This window comes from Macaca thibetana, chromosome X (genome assembly GCF_024542745.1).
Source record: "Macaca thibetana thibetana isolate TM-01 chromosome X, ASM2454274v1, whole genome shotgun sequence".
Classification (NCBI taxonomy): Eukaryota; Metazoa; Chordata; class Mammalia; order Primates; family Cercopithecidae; genus Macaca; species Macaca thibetana.
In genome coordinates, this window is record NC_065598.1 from 6,461,921 (window position 1) to 6,475,291 (window position 13,371).

At 40.4% G+C, this 13,371-nt stretch overlaps 1 protein-coding gene across 3 annotated transcripts in view; it reads right to left on the reverse strand.

Moving 5' to 3' along the window:
* The window catches only part of PUDP (pseudouridine 5'-phosphatase), a 177,571-nt gene that overhangs the window by 65,626 nt on the left and 98,574 nt on the right, over nt 1-13,371 (reverse strand). The window contains exon 4 of one of the 3 annotated variants that reach the window (XM_050777492.1): nt 11,830-13,363. The exons of the other annotated variants lie outside the window; for them this stretch is intronic. Coding sequence (XP_050633449.1) covers nt 13,187-13,363 — 177 coding nt within the window. The 3' untranslated portion in view covers nt 11,830-13,186. Of the gene's footprint in view, nt 1-11,829; nt 13,364-13,371 lie in introns of those variants that run through there. 3 annotated transcript variants of the gene reach the window in all.

The window sequence follows — 13,371 nt, forward strand, 5'->3', positions numbered from 1 at the left end:
GCAGGACATCTTCCAGGCTCACAAGGAGGCTGTGCATTTTACAGAACATTTTAATGTGATTATTTTACCTTGACTTATCTTCACCAGGCAGCTTCGGGCAATGATGGCCAGGTAGCTTTTATCTTATGGACTCTTCCTTCTGTCCTACACCATGACTGAAACATGATGTAGGCTTCCAAAACCAGGCCATGAACCTTGATCTTAACTTTCTACGCATGGGATAAACACATTTCCTTTCAATGTGTGCCACCCATTCACTTTGGATAACTATGAGCTGGGTCCACTCTGCCTGAGTCACACATAGAAAGACACCCCTTGGAGTTCCCAAATACCTCCATCCACTTCTTATACACTTGGCTATCTTCCTGCATCTACTGTGATCCAGGGTTATAGGGGATCTGTAGTTTCACCAAAGATAACATTTGTTTGTTTCTTATTCTCTTGGTTGCTCTGGACTGGTTTCATAGGGAAAATGAGACAAAAATACATTTATACTACCATTTGAAATGAAAAGATAAATTCCTTCTTTCAAATTCATTCCCTTTTTTTCTTTCCAATGAATCTCATGGGGTGAGGGGAGGACTGAAGAGAATGTCTAATCTACTCAAATCCAAAAGTCACAGGTATAAGGCACAGAAAATTCTACCAACATAATGATGGCACTTTTAATGTTATATAAGGACAGACTATGCAAAAATGCTATTAATGAGGATGAGAAGCTACAGGAACAAATCTGATGAGGAACTGTAATTCTATTAGAGGGATGTATATAGCCATCATATTTTTTCTTTAATCCAAAACGATTAGATTGCTTATATAGACAGCCACATTCAATTCTAAGCCATTTGATTGAAATGCACCAGAGAATGCAGATATATATATCTTTTTACCTTAATTTCCATTTTATCCTTTCCCTCCCATTTTATCTGTGTTATAGAGTACATTTTTCCCACTCGACATGTGGGAGCTCGACATGCTGTTGTGCAGAAAGCTTTCTCTTGTGAGTTCCCAAAATGTTGGCCCAGATGAGTGCAGCAGACATTTGGCCCAGGTGAGCAGAGCAGATATTTACATGAAATATTAGGGAGCATCCATCTGGGCTATGTGACTTAGGTTGGCAATACACAAAAGAGGATTCCAATTTGTTGTATAAATCACCCTTAGAGCCCCCAACAGTGAACACATACGGGGTTCTTTTCATTTTCATGATGCTTAATATAATCTTTTAAAATAATTAAAATTAGGTGAATTGTGTATATTTCTGAGAGATTACAGAAAGACACTAGTTTTGATACCTCTTGCTTGTAGCATTTGACTGATGTAAACAAACTAAAAGGTTATATTTTTTTTTTTAATTATTTTTTTATATTTTATTTTTTTTATTTATAATTTTTATTTATTTTTTTTTTTATTTTTTTATAATTAATTTTTTTTTTATTTTTTTAATTATATTATTTTTTTTTTTTATTTTTTTATTTAATTTTTATTTTTTTTTTTTATTTTTTTTTTATTTTTTTTATTTTTTTTAAAAAGAACGGGGATTCTTCCCAGTAGTATAGTGCAATGGGTAGGGAAAAAAGTTAAAAATTGATAGACCAGTATTATTCTCAAAACTCATACCATTGTGATTGGGAAGAAATGAATACATATTACTTAGTCACTTCATGTTACTATATACTTACATTAAAACAACAAAAAGGAAATTATAGAAAAAAACTCATACATTTAAAGGGTGGGAAAAATCTTAGGTTTACTCAGAGCTCAAGATCCCATTGGGATGAATGTTGTTCTTTCCTCGGATTGTTCCTTCATTTCAGTCACTTATGTATGCATTTATTTATTTAGAGATGGCGTCTATTTCTGTATGTATGTACGTATGTATGTATTTGTAGATGGAGTATTGCTCTGTTGCCCAGGCTGGAGTATAGTGGCACAATCATAGCTCACTGCAGCCTTGAACTCCTGTGCTAAAGTGATGCTCCTGCATCAGCCTCCTGAGTAGCTGGGACTACAGGTGTTCGCCACCATGATCCGCTAATTTTTTAGTTTTTTTTTGTATTGATCGGGTATCCCTATGTTGCCCAGGCTGGCCTTAAACTTTTCAGCTCAGCGATCTTCTGCCCTGGCCTCTCAAAGTGCTGGAATTACAGGTGTGTCCCTTCATTTCTAATGAAGGAATGTTTCCCTTTGAATATCTCACAACAGATATTTTTAAAAGACAGGCAGATTTGAAGCAACCATCAACAAGGTTTATTTGAAAATTAATCTGATACTTACAAGTGCATTATATAACAGAAATGTTACAGACTGAATTGTGTCGGCCCTACCCCAAAACTCTTACGTTGAAATTCTACCACCCAGTACCTGGAATGTGATTGTATTTGGAGATGGGTCATTCAGTAGGAAATTAAAGTAAAATGAGGTCACATGGGTGGGTCCTAATCCAATAGGAGGAGGACACAGACACATACACAGAGACGACCCTGTGAGGACGCAGGGAGAAGACACCATCTACAAGCCCAGGAGAGAGGCCTCAGGAGGCACCATCCCTGCTGACACCTGGATCGCAGACCTCTAGCTTCTCTAACTGTAAGAACAATTTCTGTTCTTTAAGCATTCCCATATGTGGGACTTTGTTATGGCTGCCTGAGAAGCCTAATAATGTGAGTGCAAAGACTTTCTTAAAATAATGTATAACAATGTTGATTTGGAAATGACTATCCAGTGTTGAGTTCAAAACTTTATCTTTATGGGTGCTGCTATGAGTAAGTGTCTAATTTGGGGGCATAATATTGACAGTCTTCGGGAGAAATGCAGACTCCAATCAGTGCAGAAAATGGCACAGAATAATGTTTAAAAATGTCCTCCAGGCCATAACATGGTTGGGTTAGGAGGAGGAATACTAACCATTCCAATTCTAAAACACAGAATTTTGAGTTTCTTTCTGTGAGTTCACCACCTCTGACCTTCACAGGTAAGGGACCATCACACAGACATCTGCCATTTTCATATAACCCTCTATCCAAACAAAGGCTGAAAATTCGGCATGGAGGAACTCTCCCAGCACCTGTGGTCAGCCCCTTGGCCTGCATCCCCACCCTGGGCATTGGTGTGGGGGTGGGATTCTTTATGAACTTGGGCCTCAATTCTGCTTCCCTTGGAAAGCTGGACCCACACAACATCACCCTCATATGCAGACCCTCATATCTGGGCACCTGTGCCTCCCCAGAGCTGGGGGTCTGCTCTAGGAGCTGGTTCAGGACAGGATACTCCCATACAATCTGTGCCCACCACAGAAAAGAGCCAGCCAAGTGCCTGCTACTGCAGGGCTCTTCACATATGGGAAAGCTGCCCTGGGGAGTGTCCCGGGAAAGGTCAGGGGGACAAAAAAAGGTCGCAGTGATTTGCCTCCAGACACTGGACACTCTTTCCTGGAGAGTACGGGAAATGCTCCTCTCCAAAACTGATCTTGCTACATTTGTGCTGCCCACAGTGGGGGCGCCACTGAGTTTTCAAAGAAGACAACAGGCCCTGAATTGTGCAAGGAAAATAAGTGCTTGAATTTTGTAGCATGCATGCACTGTTATACTTTTAAGAATGGTACTGGGCTCCTCTGATATTCAAGGAAGGCCCCTGACAACTCAGATGGTAGTTTTCTAATCCTGTCTTCCCACATACACATTTACCTCCTCCACCCAAGAACTAAATAACAGACATGAGTGCTTGGGACAACATGCTGTCTACTGTCATCCCCTTCCTAAGACCCCCTCTCCCCATCTCTTGACACCCTTTCTCTTAGCTCCCTCTTTCTTTCTGGCCTGTTACACTCAACCTCTCCAGCGTCCTAACAAGTACCCACTCAAACCTACTTCCTCTCCTGCTGTGCTACTTCTTCAAAAGTGCTTTGCTTCTCATCCTCCCCTTCTTTCCTTGCCCTCTTCCCTGCTTCCCTCTTCAAATCACTTCTCAGCTACAAATGAGAAGGAAGTGATCTGATTAAACAGGCGATGAGCAGAGTCACATTCTGAGGGGATTTGCATTTTTAAAAGAAGATTAATGAACACATCTGACAATGTCACCCTGGAATCTTATGCAGAGTGAGAGGGGAGTGGAGATGAGCTCCGTTCAGGGCAGGAAGCGAGAGTTTGGATCTGAAGTACTTTTCAGATGCTGAAGTTATAGGAGCTTGCAGTTGCTTCCTGGGCGAAGCCATAAACATCTCTTCTGCTGAGTGGGGTCTGAGAAGATAAGAGGAAACGGTGACCCAAGAACTCTGGAATTATCTGTCTGTGTTAGACTTGCAGGACTACACAAATTTAAGTGAAAAAAACATGCTGTTTGTCCACCTGGCTGGCCTCTTAGCCTGCTCTCCTCTTATTATTCCCTCGAAGGCATCATTTTTTGAAAGAGAAATTTAAACTCTGTCCATCTCATCCCCTTTGGAAGAAAGTTAAGATTCCTTTCTGAGCTCTTTAATCATCTGGAGTTTAAAAGCTTCCCCTCCTCTGTCAACTCTTTGAATCCCTCATGTCACACCAAACTTCAAAAGAGACAAATACTTTTGCATGGCTCCCTGCAGGCTCCGTTTTGCCCTGTAGTGACAGCCCCATGTCTTGGCTTTCTTGATTGGAAAAATTTCTCAAGCTTTCTACATTCATGATCTCTGCGTCTTCAGTGCAATCTTCTCCAGTTTGTCTCTGATTTCCAATGGTCCCTGCATTAATCCTGTCCAAGTCACAGGTGACCCTCATATTGTCTCAGCTTCTACTTCCCAGTCTCTCTTTTTTTTTTGGAGCGGGGGGGTGGGCGGCAGGAGTCTCACTCTGTTGCCCAGGTTGGTCTCAAACTGTTGGGCTGAAAAGATCCCCCGGTCTCATCTTCCTGAGTAGTTGGTAGGAGTGTGAGCCCTTCTGCTTGGTCTCCAGTGCTTTTCTTTTCTTTCTTGACCTATACAACATTTGGTGGTTGATGTCCATGTTCATGTAATTGTCTTCTCTGGCTTCTCCGGGCCACCATGCATTCCCTTCTCCCTCTTTTCATTTATTATCTTTTCATCGAGTAAGACCCATCTTCCCCTAAAGATGTATATTTTCCTCAAAGCAAGGATTGGCTTACCTTCACAAACTGAGTCTCCAGTGACAACATAAACTGAAATGGAGTATAAACCATGGACAGATATGAGCTCATCTTCTACTTCCTGTGTCCTCTGCTGGCTCTTCTCACTGTCACGTATTGCTAAGTAAGCGAGTGATGTTAAGTTAGAAAATGGACTGAGTCCATTAATTCATTTGGCATGCTCCAAAGTCCTCACCTGAGATCTCTCTATTCTCCAAATTACACTTGGAGATACAGGAAGATCCTTTTCACATTAGGCTAATTAGGGCGAATATATGTAAGTGTTGGTAAGAAGTACCAGAAACACTGGAATTTGTAAGATTTCATTGAAGAACCAACTTCCTTCCACCCAGCCCTTCACATTGTTCTCTTTTGGTGGTTTCTTGTCATTTCCTCCTCTTATTATCAATAGAGCTGCTGTGAACATGCATGTACAAGTTTCTGGGTGGACACATGTTTTCATTATTTTTCGGGGGGGTAGACATCAAAGAGTAGAATTGCTGGGTTGTATGATAAATCTGTGTCCTAACTTTTCAGAAACTGGACTTCTACTGCTTCCTGATTTCACCTTCCACACCATTTCTGTAGTGAGGCCCACTCCTTGGCCTTACAAGACCTGAATTAAGTTAGGTGCCCAGAGCAGTTCTGTCATTGACTCTGTTCTTTCCCTTGGTAGCCTGTGTAATAACTGGCAATCAGACCTTTATGTGAGCAATGGTTTCATATGTCTCCCCAACTGCATTACAAGTTCCACGGGGGCAAGGCTGTGTCTATCTCCTTGACCTCTGTATAGACTGTGATGCCTGGCAGAGGGCTGTGAACACCGGTCACCCTCCATAAACACTGGGAGACAAACAAGGGAGTCGGTAGTTAGTTTTTTGCTTTTTTACCCCCAGAACTCTTAGAATATGATTTGAGCTATTCCTTCAAGGAAGTCCTGGGGCAGGTGATCATTCATAGATGACATGAGGGCGTGCACAGCACATGAGTTTGCAGGAAAATGCAAATCCCACGTTGAAATTTGATCCCCAATGTTGGAGGTGGGGTTACAGGGGGGTGTTTGGGTCATGGAGGCGGATCCCTCATGAATGGCTTGGTGTTGCCTTCATGGTAATGAATGGGTTCTCTATTCAATCCTGCAAGAGCTGACTGTTAGAGCCTGGCACCTTCCTCTCCTCTTTCTCTTGCTTCTTTTCTCACCATGTCATCTGTGCACACAGCAGCTTCCCTTCCCATTCCACCATGAGTGGAAGCTCCCTGAGGCCTCACCAGAAGCAGATGCTGGTGCCATGCTTCTTGTACAGCCTGCAGAACTGTGAGCTAAATAAACCTCTTTATGAATTATCCAGCCTCACTCAGGTATTCCTTTATAGCAATGCAAGACTGACTAACACAGGGTATCAGGAGACCTAGCTCTGTCTGTCTCTGAGAACTTCATCAGGACTCTGGAAACAATTTAGCCCACAGGTCCAAGGCTGATTTTTGTCACAGTGAAGTTCAGGTAGTAAGAATTCTCACTGGTGGCTGTTGAGGGTGGTGGTGGTGGGGATGGGTCATAAGGAGAATTAGCAGTGGGAGACTAGAAATTAAAGTGGAGAAAGGGAAGAATTAAAAGTCAAAAACAGTGTGAGGGAGGAAAGCAATGGATATAACACCCCAGATCTTTATCCTTGAGAGGCCTTTAAAAATCTACTTAACAATCAGATGCTATTCTGTAAGAACTCTGAGACATGTGATGACTTTTAGGAACTTGCACTGTGGCTGAAAATGCATGCCAATCTAGCTGACTCAGATCCAGTCTTAACTGGCTCATAACTTGCTTCATAAACACGACTGTATGTTAGCAAGGAAATGAGAGAGAATAACAGCACATCACATAGGCCTGAAAAGTATTTGCAAACCAGTATTTCTCAAAAATGACATTTTGCAGTGTTTTCCAGAGGCAGATTCAGAAAACTGAAGACCAAAGTAACGAGGGAGCCATCTCATGCCTAGCTGAGCAGAAGCATACCCAAAGGCTTAGTATTTTCCCAATTAGTAGGCACCTCAAACTTGTTTAAGGAAAATACTCTTCTTGATGAAACAGATACTACAGTTGAAGCAGGAACGTGTTTGGTGTGCTGCCTTAAATAGCATGGGTAGATGTTCAAACATGTTAGGACTCACTGGCCCTAGGAAAGACCCGCAAGAATCTGGTCTACACCAGGAAAGTGACAATGAAACACCAAACACCTTTTCTCCTCTAATTACCATGAAAATTATTTCTTTCCCAATGGTTGAAGACAATAATGTTGGGAATGATGAAGTTTCTTGGAGTGTGAAGTGGATATACCTTATAAGTTTAATCCACAGCTTCACCACTTCATAAGTGGATAATCGAATTGTGCCTCAGTTTCCTCAGACTTGGGGATATTAACAGTACCCTCAGTCACCACCAGGTGGGTACCAATGTAAGAAGAGTGGAGCAAAAGCCCAGGGGCGCATGTTCTTAAAGTGCCTAGTGTGGGATTAGAATGACAAGTGGTAGATAACCTACTTGTGCAGAAATTTAGAGTTATTTTGTGATTTTCAAATGATCAATATATGTGAATACTTTTGTTTCCTGTGAGTCCCTATTTCAGCAACTATCTTGTCTGTGCCTTTCTTTGCTAGGTAAGCACTTTTCTATTGGTTGGTGGGCTTAGCAGCTCTTGGTTTTGTCTTCATGGGAGACAAATAGCATGCACCTGTGAGTAGTGATAAAGGAAAGGTACCCTTCAGGGTGTTCTGTCCTGGGCCTCTGGCAGATCACCTGTGGTTTTGCTCTGTGTCCCCACCCAAATCTCATCTCAAACTGTAATCCCCACATGTTGAGGGAAGGGCCTGGTGGGAGGTGATTGGATCATGGGGGCGGTTTCCCCCATGTTGTTCTCATGATAGTGAGGGAGTTCTCACAAGAGCCAATAGTTTCAAGTCTGGCACTTCGCTGTTTCAGTCTCTCTCCTGCTGATTGTGAAGAAGGTACTTGCCTCTCCTTCTCCCATGATTTTAAGTTTCCTAAGGCCTCCCCAGCCACGCAAAGCTGTGAGTCAATTAAACCTCTTTCCTTTATAAATTGCCCAGTCTTAGGCAGTATCTTTTTAGCAGTGTGAAAACAGACTAATACACGCTGGCTTTTGGTTCTCTGGGTTCCCTGGATTTCTGCCCTACTAACATACTTGATTCCTGGCAGTGAGGGGTTGGTCTCTGCCTGGCTGGTATCTGCATGCCAGGGTTCTGGTCTAGCTTGCAGTCTAACTCTTTCCAGGTGCATATGCTCAGATTCAAGCTCCCCAGTCCCCTTGTCCTCTCGGCTGGTGGCATAACCCATGCCTGAGCATGACTTCCTGCTTATATAACTGCTTGGAGTTTACCTTTATTCTGTTCAGTTGTATGGAAGTGACCCTAAGAGATAAGCCTGGGCATATTCGAAGAGATAATGACTGAGAGGTTTAGCCACACATAAAACAAAGCAGAGCCCCAGGGAGATCTAAAAAGTCCAAACAAGATCAACACAAAGTAAACCACACCTCAACAGACCAAAGATCAGGAGCAAAACCTGAATGGTAGCTAGAGAAAAAGAGACTGCCTTAAAAGTGTGACTGCAGGACCAAGAGCTGGTTTTTCAATGGAAAACAGGAGTCGCGTAAAAAGAAAGCTACGTATTTAAAAGATGAAAAAATACTGCTTAAACTGGAATTGAATATGCAGTGAAATACAGTGAAAACATCCTTGAAAAGAAAGTCAAATACAGACACTCTCAGACAAACAACTGAGATGATTTGCTATCGTAGGATCCATATATGTAAACACTAAATGATGTTATTCATTGACTGCAGTTTCTAGAAGAATGATAATTAAAATTGATAGTGAAAATCCTTTTTCGTTTGTATTATTAACTGAATTTGCTCCACCTCCCTCCAATTCCTACATTGAAGCTTATTAACCACCCTAATATGTCTGTATTTGGAGCTAGGACCTGTAAGGAGGTAATTAAGGTTAAACAAGGTCATTACAGTGGACTCTGATCCAATAGGACTGAAGTCCTTGTAAGAAGAGATGAGGACACAGATACATACACAGAAGGACAACCATGTGAGGACACAGGGAGAACACAGTGTCTACAAGCCAAGGAGAGAGGCCCGAGGCGGAACCAGCCCTGCCCGCACCTTGATCTCAGACTTCCAGTTTCTGGAGTGTGAGACAATAAATGTCTGTTGTTTAAGTACTCTAGCCTGAGGTATTTTGTTATGGCAGCTGGAGAAGACTAAGACAGTTCATTTCTGACTTTTAAATGGAATGACTATTTTACCACTATGTACAGTATTAACTGTTGGTTTACAAAGAGATAGGTATTCTTTATATTTATCTATTTATTTTCAGTTTATTTTGACTCTGAATATGGAATACATGCCAATTATTTCCTAAAGTGAATTTTGAAAATATATCATTTTAAGTGACTTTGCATAATATATGAATTCACCATCCCTTTCACACGGTTTTGAAATAAGCAGTGAATGAATACGACTTCATGCTTCCCAAGCCTTCATCTTCGCTCAGAGATTAGGGAATATTAAAATTCTTAAGTAGTTTTTAAAATACATTTTGTCCCCTAGAGAAATAATTATTAACATTTTGGTAAATATTGGAAAATACTTGAATGAAAAAAATTCATTTCATATATCATGTTGTTGAAATTCATGTAGAACTTGAAAATTATGGGCATTTTGCAATGAAGAAAATCCAACGCTTTAATACGAGGATGATAGTTTTACAGTTTCAAAATGACTCTGTGACAAGCCCCTGCCATACTGTTGGGAAACAAGGAAAGAGAGGCAATGACTTAATCCATCACAAACAACTTAGGTCAAAGGATGTACAGAAAAAAATGTAGTTAATTTGAGGAGCAATTAAATTGGAACAGGTAACACAATGATCTCACTGCGGATTCCAACACTTCTCTCTGTCCCTTGTGTTTTCCACGGTGCTGGAAAAAGATCTCGAAACCAACCCCAACATTTCATGACTAAAGTTTAACAGATAAAATACCCTAAGATATGTTCTTATTCAGTTTTGTACGTCTACAATGACTGTCATGTAAGTAAGGAGTATTTCTTGAATTAATTCAATCTAGATAACAGTTTTTCTGATGAAAACAGTTACAATCCATGGAAATATTGTGCGGCTAATGAAGGAGAAAAAAAATAACAGTACTTATGTGTACAAAATATTATCTATTCAACAGACTCAAAAGAACCAGAATATTTTGAGCCATCCTGAAGATCTGCTTTCAGAGATAATGTGTATTCCTCAGTCAACAACTAATCCTCACCAACATCATTGTAAAGCAAGTCTCTCCAACAAACAATAACTATCACAGAATACTACAGACTTTGAACTACTAATATCCCTTGCTCTTTAATACTTCATTTTCTCTTTTTAGAAGATAATAGTTCTAGAAATTGCTTTTGAGACAAAGAGCCTCATGTGAGACCAAGGAGCTTTAGCCAACTGCTTGTGGAGCAGAAGAGTACAGTGTAGACCACAGAACAATGTTCTATAGAGGCATTATTACAGATAGGTGAAAACTCATTATTTTTCATTATAAACCTTGTTATAATGTGCACGTTTTTAAAAATTTCGAAACACCATACAAAACGTGCCAAATTTAGCATAACTGCCAAATGTATTCAGAGAAACATAAACTGCAGTGTCTAGACACTGACTACTGTTGCACAGCAGACATCACTCCTCTTCCTTAGAATGCCAATTCTTTCAAGTGTAAGACAGATGTTTATTTTTTTATATAAATCACCAAACTCCATCTGAGGATTTACGGGGTGGAAAAAATGTCTAATAAGTAGTAATTAGTAAGTTCTTAAGTGTTGTATATGTTTCATTTAAGTGAAATTAAGATGACATTGATAGTGCCATCTCTTGGATGATGTCAGCAGTATAAAAGATCCTTCCTAAGGGCATACAGTATATAAGCAAACATTAGCTGCTAGTTACAGCATACCTGTATACATTCTACTAATCACTGTGTGTCCCTAATACGACATACTTTCAATGAGCTTTAAAAGTATGTCCCTAATATGACATACTTTCAATGAGCTTTAAACTTCCTTGGCATATATCACTCTGGTGTAAATTTGTATTACCATATCTCTGTGAAATCCATGAGCTATTCAGTGGAGTAACATCACTAAAATGTATTGAAGTAATTTGGCTGATGTGGAAGAATAAAAAAGAACGTACGTGCTTTGGCCAAGCACAGTCTGGGTCTTTTGTGTAAAAATATAAGAATCTGGCTGCAGCTTTGGTTAAAAAACAGTAACGGACATGAGATCAAATTTACCCTGTAGGAAATTCACCCAGATGTAGATGCACATCACTTAGATACGCATTACACCCATTTGTCTGATTCATACAAAATGGCTTAATGATTAGAAAACATCAACATAAATACTTTGTAAGGAGAAGATACTACATCAAAGAAGTGAGTCTTTCACTGAAAGCCTCTATTCACTGCTACAGGAGCACGATGGCTCACTTAAAATATATAAATATCCGTTTACAGTTGGAATACTAATTGGGATTTTTTAAAAATTTAATTAGTCACATATATATTTTACATTTCTTGGAAGACTTTTTTTTTTTTTAAGGTAAAATCATGACTCCCATACAAATATCGATATGTGTCCAAAGATTTTATTAAACTAATTCAATTTGTTAGGGAAATGGTAAGACGTTACAACTGGTTAAGAGGAGCAAAGTGCAGACATGTATTTAGGCCATCAAGAAGGAGGAAATGAATTTGCTAAACTGATGCAATACCAATCAATAACCAGGGCCTGTCATCCACAGACAATCACTCCACCACACGCACACATGCATTCCTATGGTTTGTCCACAACTTCCAGAGCTGAAGAGTAGCTCAAGGACCTCAAAGGGCAGAGGCAAGCCACAACGGAGCAGCGCTCCTTCACTCCCGATTTCCATGGTTACCACCATTTTTCTCTGGCAAATCATAGATAAATTTTAAAGACTGAGTAAATCTATAAAAGTGATTAATCACAGAAGTTTAATGTCTAATAAATTATTCCAAAAGTGTTCCCGGGCACTCAGACTCACCAAGCATACATTCTGAAATCAAATTCTATTTCTATCCAAAAAGTGTAGGCCATCAGTGTTCTTAAAGGAGGCAAATGGTTCTTCTGAGGTAGAAAACATTCTCCAATGTAGATAAGGATGTAGATACCAGGTAAATGTTACAGCTGTGTTCATACTAACAATAAACTATGGATGATGTGGCTCAGAGTCAGTCAATGAAGAAAGATCCAGAGACATTCTGAGGTCACAAAAAGAATTTAAATGTTAGCTAACAAGGAGTGCTCATTAAAAACAGGGCTTTCCACTCAGACTGCAAACCAGGCAGAACTACCATCTCGCTTTATCAGTTGTCATTGCATGTTGCAATCATACACTGAGAAGAGTGATGCAGATGATAGATATAAACATATCTACATACATATGCATACATAAAGCATATACTTATATGCATACACTTTTTACATTTCCCAGCCAGTGTTCAGAAAAACTAGAATAAGAGAGAAGTGATGTTCCATTTTGTCTTGGAAAAGTATATATTTTACATATACATGCATGCATATATCTACATACATATGCATGTAATGCCCACCTGCATGTCACCAAACTGATACACATGTGTATATATGGAGGTGCGTGTGTGTATACATGTACATTCACTTTATGACATACTCCATCAGCTTGATTTTTGAGATGGTAATTCAAGTTTCATCTTTGTTCTGGGCTTCATGTCTGTCTCTACTGTGTTTTTTGTCTCAACTGTCAAGTCACATTTTAACAACACATTAGACTGGGGTAAACCAACATGGGATGGAAACACCAATCTCAGGAGGCTAAAATCACTGTACAGGTTGGGTTTGAGAGTTGCTGATTTCCTTTCCCTTTCCCCCAGCAGTGTGGACCATGAGATGGGCTGGGGGGCGGAATAGTGAGGCCCTCCCTCTCACTCATATGGGGGCAAACCAAACAGCTCGGGCTGGAAGTCCTGCAGGGAATTCAGCACCAGGGTGGCCTTTGTCGTCAGGTCTCGGCTCAAGTTTCCATCAGGAACCATGACCACCTGCATCCCAGCTGCCAGGGCCGCCTCCACCCCATTGGGAGCATCTTCAAAGACAAGGCACTGTAGGA